A 10649-nucleotide genomic window follows, 5' to 3' on the forward strand; every position below is an offset into this window, starting at 1 on the left:
TAACCTCATTTATAACTTAATGTTTTATTTAAGAGGAGACTCGCCCAACATGTGTCAATAATAAGTGGCAAAGGTGGGATCTGACCTCAAATTTTCCTGAATATAGGCCCACTGCCCTCTAACCACCGAAGCACACTGCCACTCTTGGACATTTCTTATGAGAAAGAACACTGACTCAATACCAGAGAAACTTGGGGAACTATAAAGAATAAGCAATGAAAATGATCAGCTCCTAATTGTGAAGTTAACATCAGTATGTTCTGCTACCCATGCTTCAAATACACATGAGATGGGCAACCAATTAAATGATTTAGGTACAAGTGTAAAGTCAAACTCTAGTGAAATTCTGCCTGGGCCATCATAATGTGACATAAGGCTGAATTTTACATTTTTTTTTCCTACCAAAAATTCCACCACCCTTTTAGAACTATAAAAATACTATTTGGGGTACTTTTAAAGTTGATTTTTAGACTCAGATATGCACAGGATAACTATAAAGCAGTTCTTTCAAAAATATTGCTTCTTCAGCATCCAATTATATTATCAAGAAAGAGAACACTCACTGTGCTAGGTACTAGGGGCTTCCTTCCCCAAAAGACTTATCAAAGTAGGCAGGATATTGAAGTGATGAGAACACCTAGATTTGAATCCTGACCCTGATACTCCTCTCTGTACAGATCCTAGTTTCCTCCTCTGTAAAATGAGAAGGCTAGATGGGTCATTTTCTAAATTCCTCCCCCAATGCTAACCATTGAACAATTTTACCTTAGAAAAGATTCATCACAGTAGGGCCATGATAGAAGTCATTTGATGGTATATGACTGGTATCAAAACAAAACAAAATTAATCAAATTGATTTTGAAAAAAAATCCAGAGCACAACATACAGGCTATCCCCAAAACTCTAATAGCTTAAAATTTCATTTGGACTTGGAGAACACCCTGTTTTAGAGGAGAACTGTTTTAGTAAGGGGGAGGGGGCCAGGAAAGACAAGGGAATGTAATAAGGGGTACCTCTAAAGGATATTTAAGAATTGAATAGAATATAGACTGCGATCAGGACCTTGCATCAGAATGGAAGGGAACTCAGAAGCCACTTAAACCTTATTTTAGAGATGAGGGAACTGAAGCCCAGAGACATGAAGTAATGATGATATAGGTATTAAGTAGCAGAGCCTAGATTCACACTCAGAGCCTGTGATCCCCAAGTTCAGCTCTTTCCACCAACATTGTCCCTTTGTATGAATATACATATATGAATTGTTTTCTAGTTAGTGTTTAAATGAACTCATATGCCCCATTAAAATGGCCCAAATATATCTAACTAGTAATAAGTAAAGGATGTTGAAGTAGTTAAGAAATCTCAAACTCATTTATGGGTCATTTGACCAACAAGTCAGAGGGACTCAGCATTTTCTTTAATTCTCCCAAATTCTCAAAATACTCCAAAATAAGAATTGTGTAAAAAAATCAAGTAATTGTAAAATTACCCATGCATATATCTGGTAAATAAAAACTATTAAAATATAAAAAAAAATCAAGTAATTGCAACTAACCTGACACCAAATAGTCTAATAAAGTAACAATCTGATGAATTAACACCAAAGAAAGCTAATCCTAGTCCCTAAAGACTAACTCAGTACCTCCCTCCCTCCCAGTCCCTAACTAGAAACCTGACTCATAGGCTTGTGCTCAATAATTTTCCTACTTCTGCCATGGTCTAAAGAGGACATTTGCTCTTCCTCGAGCTATGGCATATTGCTGCAGCCTCACTTAGCCAAAACACCAAAGAATAAAAAGAACTAGAGAAAGGGACAAAGTATGCGTGGAAGACTATCCTAGGTCTGAAGAAAGGGGACTGCCACCCAACTGAGCTAGTTCTGTACCTCCAGAAGTCAAAAGACAGAAACTGAAATTGGTGAAAAGTGTAGAAAATAGAAAGCTTTGAGGTCCAGCCCTGAGGGGATCTGCCATCAAAAGGGAAGAAGTCAAAAAGAGGGGAAAAGTCTGAAATTACCCAAGATTTTGAGGGAAAAAAACACCTCAGAAACCTTTATTGCAAGCATTTAAATCATCAGGAAAGATATTAAAAGAGAAGATGGCCACTAAGGCATCTAAACAAGTTCAACATCTCTGAATAAAAAATGCAAGGCAAATGAATAAACATCAGAGATATGAACAAAAATAAAAACAAAAAAATTCAAGAACAATCACAGCCGGATAGTACATGCCTATGATCCTTCTTCTAGAGAAGCTGAAAGCTGGTAGATCATTGGAGCTCATCAATTTGAGCTTTAGCAGGACTGAAACTGAATAGAGTGGAATGGGAAATTTAACACAAATACAATTAATCCATGGGTTGGGGGAGGAATGGAGGAAGCATGAGATTGTCTAAAGAGGGGCAGAGTTAGAGTTCCAGGTCAGAATGGGAACAGGTCTATGTCCCCATTGATATTCATAAGTAGTGGGATCAGACTTCTGTACTTCCAGCTTAGGTAAGTTGGGGAGACTCAGTTCACAAGAAAAATATAATTTATGCCATCTAAGTTCTAATTCTCAGTAGGTCATAGTACCCAATCAAGAGGGAAAAGTGATGTTGCATCTAAAGAGAACTAAGCAACTTAAAAAAAAAAAAAAGGATTCTGCAAGAATCTTTCAAGTGGGAGGGAAGGAAAAGAGTATTCATATAGCACTCACTTTGCATCAAAGGCACTGTACTGTCCTAAATACTTCTTACAAATATCATCTCAGCTTATCTTTTTAATAACCCTAGGAGATTAGTATTATTATCCCTATTTTACAGATGTGAAAACTGAGGCAGACAGAGGTAAAGAGGCTTGCCCAGGATTTTATACACAACCAGTAAGCATCTGAGGTTTTATTTATTTATTTTTATTTAAACTCATATCTTTCTGATTCCAGCCTATCTCCCAATGATCTCCAGTGCTTTAAGTAGCTTTAGTGTGAGTACTCACTCCCTGATTAAAATGGTTTTTGAATTGTTCAGACTAAAAAATTATCCTCCCAAATAAGCCTGGTGATGAGTCAAACCCTTTCCTGTTTGGTAGATATAAACTGATTCCTGCCTGATGCAAAACTCTTATCAGGGCATTTGCTCTGCCATGTTATTAAAACCCAGTTTTGTTGTTTGTCAGAGGGACTGTGGGAAGAAAAGCACACTAGTGTATTGTTGGTAGATCTGTGAATCAGTAGAACCATTTTGGAAAACAATTTGGAATAATGCAAATAAATGTCCATATCCTTTATCCCAAAATTTCCAGTCTTATACCCCAAGAAGACCACTGATAAGAAATTTTCAATTGCTTCTAAACACCAAAATAGCACTTTTGCAATGTTGGAAACAAAGTAAAGACATAACATACATACACACACACATATATGTATATATATATGTGTGTGTGTGTGTAAATATATATGTGTGTGTACATGTATATATATACATATATATAAATAAATTGTAGTATGTTCATGTAATTAAATATTACTGTGCTATAAGGAATGTTGAATATTATGAATATAGAGAAGCAAACTGATAGAGAGTGAAATAAGCAGAGTCAAAAAACTACAACAATGAAAATGGAAAGAACCACACAATAAAATTAAGTGAATGTTGTTAAATTACAAAGAATAAGCATAGCTCAAAAGAGCAAACATGAGAGAAAACCCTTACTCATCCTTTCAGAGTGGTAGGATATCCACAACCATTAAACACTGTATATATGTTCAGATTTTTTTCTGATGTTCTGATCAATTATGCTGATTTTTGCCTTGGTTTTTTGGGGGGTACAGATCCTTTTTTATTTTTTTCTTTTGTAAACATTGTTTATTATAGGGATAACTCTGTGAAGGACTAAGAGAAAGAATGCTAGGGGAAATTTTGATATTAAAAGATATTAATAAAACTTAGTTTAAAACATTAAAAATAAACAGTGACTTAATAAGAAGCAGTATAATCACAAGATCATAAATCTTTAGCTAAAAGAATCTAGTTCAAACCCTTATATTATTTTATTAAAAGATGGCATAACATGTTTAACCTGTATTGGACTGCTTGCTGTCTTGGGGGAAGGGAGAAAAATTTGGAACACAAGGTTTTGCAGGGGTGAACACTGAAAGCTATCTTTGCATGTATTTTGAAAAATAAAATGCTATTAAAATGGGGAGACAGAAAAAGAGAGGGGGGTAGGCAGTGGGAGTGGAAGAGAGAGAAGGAGGGAGAGGGAATGGGAGCACAGAATAAGAGCCAACAGGTGACACAGTGGCCAGTGCCTAGTCTGAAGTCAGGACAACTCCTCTTTCTGAATTCAATTCTGGCCTTAGACACTTACTATCTGTGAGACCTCAGGCATGTCACTTTACCCTGTTTTCCTCAACTTTCTCATCTATAAAATGAGCTAGAGGAAATGGCAAACCACTCCAGTATCTTTGCCAAGAAAACTCCCCAATGGGATCATGAAGAATCAGACACAATTGAAAATAACTAAATTGACAACAAAGTGTAGAAAAATGGATAGGTAACTGGGCTTGGACTTGAGGAAAACTGGATTAAAATCCCATCACATACACTTGCTAGCTCTGTGATTTTGGACAAGTGACTTAAAAAATACATAACTCATTGTTCTGACATGTAAAATAAGGTATTTGAACTCAGTGCCCTTCTCAGGGACTGTTCTATCTCTAAATCTACCATCCTACTGGTAAGAGAACTAAAAGTCAGAGAGATTAAGTAATTTGCCCAGTCACCAGGCAGTCACATCCTTTCATTGGCATGTAGCAGTGTTTGGCACATAGTAGGTGCTTAAGAAATGCTTCTTGACTGCCTGAGGTGAGGAGGCTCACCTAGGGTACCAGTCCTTTGACTTGCCTATCAACTACAAGCTGGTGACCCTAGTTAAGTCACTTAATTCAATTGAATGTAGTCATTTAGCTAAATTTCTACTGTGTAAGAGGCATTGAAAATGCAAAGACAAAAATGAAAATTCTCCTTTACCTCAATTAATTTTACAGTCTAATGGAGGAAGGTAAAGAGACATAGGAAACAACCATGTACACATACACCTAGGCAAAGTCATTTGAAAGAGAGGGTCCTAGCAAACTGGGGGAAGGAAGAATTAGGGAAGATTTCCTGTAGAAGATACCTCAACTAAGGATGGAAAGAAGCTGGCATTCTAGGAGATAGGGGTAAGGAGGAAATGCCTTCCAAGCATGAAAAGTACTGATATAAAGCAAATGGGAGATGGAACATTAAATATGAAGAACAATTTAGTAGATCAATTTGACTATAACATAAAATATGTGAAAGGGGGTAATATGGCATAAGCCTGGACAGGAAGATTAGAAGAAAACTGTGATAGCTTTTAAATAGCAAACTGAGAAGTTAGTGCTTGATCCTAGAGGCAACAGTGAGCCACTGCAAGTTTCTGGACAGGGGATTATCATGTTCAGACTTGTGATTTCAGATTATTTTGGCCCCTGTGGAGAGGATTGAAGAGAAAGGACGGTCCAAGTGATAGGGTCTAAATAGGGGAATTGTCATATAGAGATATGGATACAAAAACTAAGGCACTGGGGAAGTATAAAAGTTGGCAACTGGCAGGATATATATATATATATATATATATATATATATATATAATAGACAGAGAAAATAAAGAGAAAAGAGGAGAGGATCTAGGACTGAGCCCTGTGGGACATCCCTACCGAATGGACAGATGGAAGATGCAGAAGTAGTGAGATGAGAACATAGAAAACAGCAGCAAGCAAGTTAGGGGAAGAAAGAGTATCCAAAAGTTGAGGATGGTCAACAGTGTTATAAACTGCAAGGGAGGTCAAGGAGAATGAAAACTGAGAACAAGTAGACAAGGGATCTAAGAGTAGATGATAATTTACATTGAACTGGTCAACTTTGAGAGTGGTGGCACACTCCCATTAGCCTAGTACTAGACTGGGGAACCTGAGTGCTGGGGGTACAGTGGATTAAGTCAATCAGATGAAGTTCTCAGTGAATGTGGTAACACCTGAGAGGGGTGTGTGTGTGTGTGTGTGTGTGTGTGTGTGTGTGTGTGTGTGTATGTGTGTGTATGTGTTTGTGTATATATATATATATGTGTGTGTGTGTGTGTGTGTGTGTGAATGTGTGTGTGTGTGTGTGTGTGTGTGTGTGTGTGTGTATGTGTGTGTATGTGTTTGTGTATATATATATATATGTGTGTGTGTGTGTGTGTGTGTGTGAATGTGTGTGTGTGTGTGTGTGTGTGTGTGTGTGTGTGTGTGTGTGTGTGTGTGTGTGTGTGCCTGTAAGGAGTTAAACCAGCCCAGATTGTAACTGGAGCAAATCAAAGCTCCCAAGTCAATTTGAGTGAAATCTGGTGCACAAGTAAAATAGTCCCTGCATCTCCAGCCTCACCAAGATGGAAATACCCAATCTTTAAAACAAAACAAAAAAACAAAGTTAAGATTGTGAAGGGAGGAAAGAAAGAAAGCTTGGAATAGGGATGAAAGAATGGGATGATGACGATGGGAAAATAGGTTTAGGAATGAGGTAAAGGGAGAGATGAAAAGATAGATCAGGGCAGAATTTCAAAGTTCTTAATCATGTCAATAGAACAGATATTGATGTTGGTGAGCACATGAGGATATCTGAAGGGACACCACCATGTATTTGAAAATCTTGAAGTTTGAGGGGTTTGAGGAGTACCTCACCTCTTCCTGACCCAGAGCATCTTGGGGAAATAAGGAGCACTCCATCAATGGAGAGTATTGCCAGGGAGAGAATAGCTTCAGAAGGAAGCCATATTTCTGTTCTGAAATGTGGAAAGAGCATGAGGGAAAGAAATCTAGGAGAAAAGGGAGTTGACTGAAAACAGTGGGGGTTCCAGAAGACAGTGGATCAGAAGGGAAGAGAGGAATAGAAACTGTGGATTCTGATTGGGTGAGGCAGAGGGAGATGAGAGACTACAAGAGAGGATTTTGGCTGAAGCAATGACTATACCACAAGTTTTAGGAGAAGAGACTTGAGTGTCTGCCCACATATGGATGGGAAAAGAACTATATGCCCAGGGCCCCCACATTTTAAGGTTGTCCTGTGACCAGTGAATTCAGAGAAACCGATCAATCCTAACTCAGGAGAGCTGGGGGTGGAGGTAGGTAGATGGAACAGAATGTTCTGGACTGAATTACTGTAGATTCTATCCCTGCCATCTCATCCTAAGATTCTAAGGGCACAGCATTTTAGAGAACATCCTTATCAATGTAAGCTATTACTGCTAGTAGCATTTCTGGTCGCTCTCTCTCTCTCTCTCTCTCTCTCTCTCTCTCTCTCTCTCTCTCTCTCTCTCTCTCCTGAAAAGGGCCCTTAATAATAATTGCTGACACTTATATAATACTTTCTGTACAGTCTCATTTGGTTCTCACTAAAACCTTAAGGAGGAAGGGGAGGTCCTAAAGGAATTATCATCTCTATGCTAGAGAAAGAAATTGAAACAAAAAAGTAACATTCATGGTGTCAGAGTCAAGGTTCAAATTAATGTGTCTCTAGACTGCAAGGTCATGCTTGTTCGGTGTACTTAAGTTACCCCTGCATTCCAGTCTTTTCCCAGTGACCGAATAATTCACATTATAGTTCATGTGTTGCAAAATGTTGCCCATTCCCAGGTTCTGTGCATATGCATCTGCTCGATGTCGCCGCCGAGAATACAAACCTGTAACGGCTCACTCTCCCGCCCAGTGCTCCGCATATAACTTTGCAGAATTACAGCGTTTTCTGGGTGCACTGAACGTCTGGAAGTTCCAAGATGTCTTGGAAGCACCCTAGCTATGGCATGAGTGGTGGGATCTTAGCTAAAAGATCTAAGTTAAAAGTTAAGGCATGAGGCATGGAGGTTAAAAAGAATTAGGAAGGGTTGCTTTAGCAAGAACTGGTCCTCCAACGCCCAAGGAGGCGGTATGGAAGCACCAGCAATTGCCAACTGCAAAAAGGGAAAATGGGGGGGGGGAGAGAAGAAGGAGGGAGAGAGGATGCCGTGAACCTGATCTCCAAGTATTTGGCCTGGGGCCTCTCCCACCTCAACTTCTCTTCACCCCAACCCTTCCTAACCTAAGACAAATATCTGCTATTTCCCAGGAAGGGGTCTGGTTCAAGCTGAGGACTGGACCCTTTCCCTCCTTTCCCCTCCCTCTCAGGCACTCAGGGTATGGACTCCAAAGCAGCATCGACCCACCTCCTGGCCTCTTCACCCCCCCTTGGTTTTTTCCCTCTTTTCATCTCAGCCCGCGCTGTGGGGAGCTGACCCGGGGCACAGGTGCTTCAGAGTGGTTCAGGGTCAGACAGGCCGAAGGGAAGGGTGGGGAGTGGGATTGGCCCGAGGGCCCGGCCCAGATGCCCCCCTCCGTCATTTTGGCTCACCTTGATGCAATAGGGTGGATCTTCAGAGGTGACCAGCATGTACCTGTCTAACCGGCTGTTAGGGTCCCGCGAGCGGAGCTGAGGAGAAGAGAGTGCGAGAGCGCACGGGGTTAGCCCGGGCTCGACCACACCCCTCTCCGGGTCTCCCCCGGCCGCCGACCCGCGCCTCCTCACCGCGTCCCCCCCCTCCCCCGCGCCCCCAAGCTCCGGCCCCTCTCACCTTCAGAAAAACCTCCACGGAATTTTTTGCTATGTCCAGATAGGTGGTCCCCATCTCGGTGCGCTGGTTCATGGAAGCGGACGTGTCCAGGAGGAACAGGATGATCGGCATCTTGGCGGCTGAGACCCCGAGCCCTGCCTGCCTGGCTACGTGTGGAGCCTGGGAAAGGGTTCCGCAGGCTAAAGGGGGCACGCGTGGCACGGGACGGGACAGAGGCGGTCAGGACTAACCCTGAGCTTCTCGTCACTGCACAGCGCACGTCTCCCCAAACCGCCTTCTCTCCCGTTTGCAGGGAGTGCGGACACCCCTTCCCTCCTTCCTCTCGGCCGGCTCTCGGGCGTCCTCTGAGCCGCCGCCGCTGCCGCCACTCCCCCTTCGGCAGCCTCGCAGCCGCTGCCTCCGGGCGCTCAGAGTGCTCTCGGGAGCGCTGCCTCCCGACTGCGAGCAGCCCAACTTCTTACGGGCTCACCTCGGAGGGGCTGGGCATCACGTGACCAGGGCCCTTTCCATTGGCTCGCTCGGCTTCCAAATTTGCGTATTCAATTATGGGTAGGACGGAGGGGTGGGACCGAGGGTTTCCAGCCACTGCAAGGGCAGGACGGGCCGGACCAGCTGGCTACCCCTCGGCCGGGGCAGAGCACATGCTCGCCGCTTTCCCTCCCGCCCCGGCTGCGAGTCGAAGGGAGAGGGAGAGGGAGAGGGAGGGGGCGCTTTGGGGGTTCGCTTCCTACTTTCTTCTCTTTTTCCGACCCGAGTTTTCTAACGGAAGAGTTGGAGGGAGCGAACGGCCATCGGTCCCAAGCGAACGTGCCCGGCGGGGGCTTGAGGGGGTGGGGGCCGCAGCCTCCCCGGGGCAAAACTTTGCAGAGGGCCAAGCGGGTCACTACTTAACTTGGGGAAACGTAAGCTCTTCCCTAAGCAAGAGCTCTCTAGCGACAAACTAACGAGGGGGCTTCTCAATTTCTCTCCCCTTTGTGGGGTGGCCGGCGGGGAGCTGCTGTCAACTCAGCACGCAAACTGTACTTAAAAAAACGCACTCTGAGCACCTGCTCCCCTCACCCCCACCACAAAAAGGGACCGCTTCCCCTTTGTCCCGCCTCAGTCCTTCTGGGAATTGTGCTTCGGCAGCGAGGGCACTCCCCAGGCCGAGCCTTCGGAGAAGGCCTTCCGGTGGCCCGGGCTAAGTGGACGGTGGGGCCGGGCTCCTCCAAAGCAGTTGGGGGCGGGGGACAGACACCGTGAGGAACCCCGGGCCATGCTGGAAACGTTGCCAGCTTGGGAGATCCCCCACAGCTTCATTTCCAATGTGCCGGCTTTTTCTGAGACGATGAGTCTGTTTGTCTGTCTGTCTGTCTGTCTGTCTCTCTCTCTCCTCTCTCTCTCTCTCTCTCCCTCTCTCTCTCTCTCTCTCTCTGTCTCTGTCTCTCTGTCTCTCTGTCTCTGTCTCTCTGTCTCTCTCTCTCTCTCTCTCTCTCTCTCTCTCTCTCTCTCTCTCTCTCTCTCTCTCTCTCTGTCTCTCTGTCTCTCTCTCTGTCTCTCTCTGTCTTTCTCTGTCTCTCTCTCTCTCTCTCACACACACACACACACACACACACACACACACACACACACACAAACTCACACACGTTCCCCCAAATTACAGTGAGATAAAGGAGGGAACGACTTGCTAGGAGAATCCCTCCTAAAAGTACACTGAAATGAGTTTCAAGTCCTGGTAGACGACTTGTAGCTTCGTATTTCCACCCGACCCGACCCTCCTCCCCCTAGCAGACATCAGAGTCACCCTGCCGCCCCCCCCCCCCATCCATATGTAATCTGTTGCCAAGTTCGGGGGATTCTCCCTTCCTAAAATCTCTCTGGCCCAACTCCTCCTGTCCTCTAGACACCAGCACTGGCCCCGCTGCAAACCCTGAGCTCACCCTCGGGCCACGGCCCTACGGCCGGCCTCAATTATCTCTCCACTTCAGTCAATCCTGCATTTGGCTATTCAAGTGATCTTCCTAAA

At 43.8% G+C, this 10649-nt stretch overlaps 1 protein-coding gene across 1 annotated transcript in view; it reads right to left on the bottom strand.

The window, feature by feature from the left end:
- LOC141548461 (integrator complex subunit 6-like) overlaps positions 1-9081 on the bottom strand; it is a 59042-nt gene extending 49961 nt beyond the window's left edge. Inside the window, exons 1-2 of the mRNA XM_074277349.1 lie at positions 8645-9081; positions 8425-8502 (exon numbers count right to left, since the gene is read on the bottom strand). Coding sequence (XP_074133450.1) covers positions 8425-8502; positions 8645-8755 — 189 coding nt within the window. The 5' untranslated portion in view covers positions 8756-9081. The remainder of the gene's footprint in view (positions 1-8424; positions 8503-8644) is intronic.
- Between the last annotated feature and the right edge of the window lie 1568 nt (positions 9082-10649).

This window comes from Sminthopsis crassicaudata, chromosome X, assembly GCF_048593235.1.
Source record: "Sminthopsis crassicaudata isolate SCR6 chromosome X, ASM4859323v1, whole genome shotgun sequence".
In the NCBI taxonomy this organism is placed as follows: domain Eukaryota; kingdom Metazoa; phylum Chordata; class Mammalia; order Dasyuromorphia; family Dasyuridae; genus Sminthopsis; species Sminthopsis crassicaudata.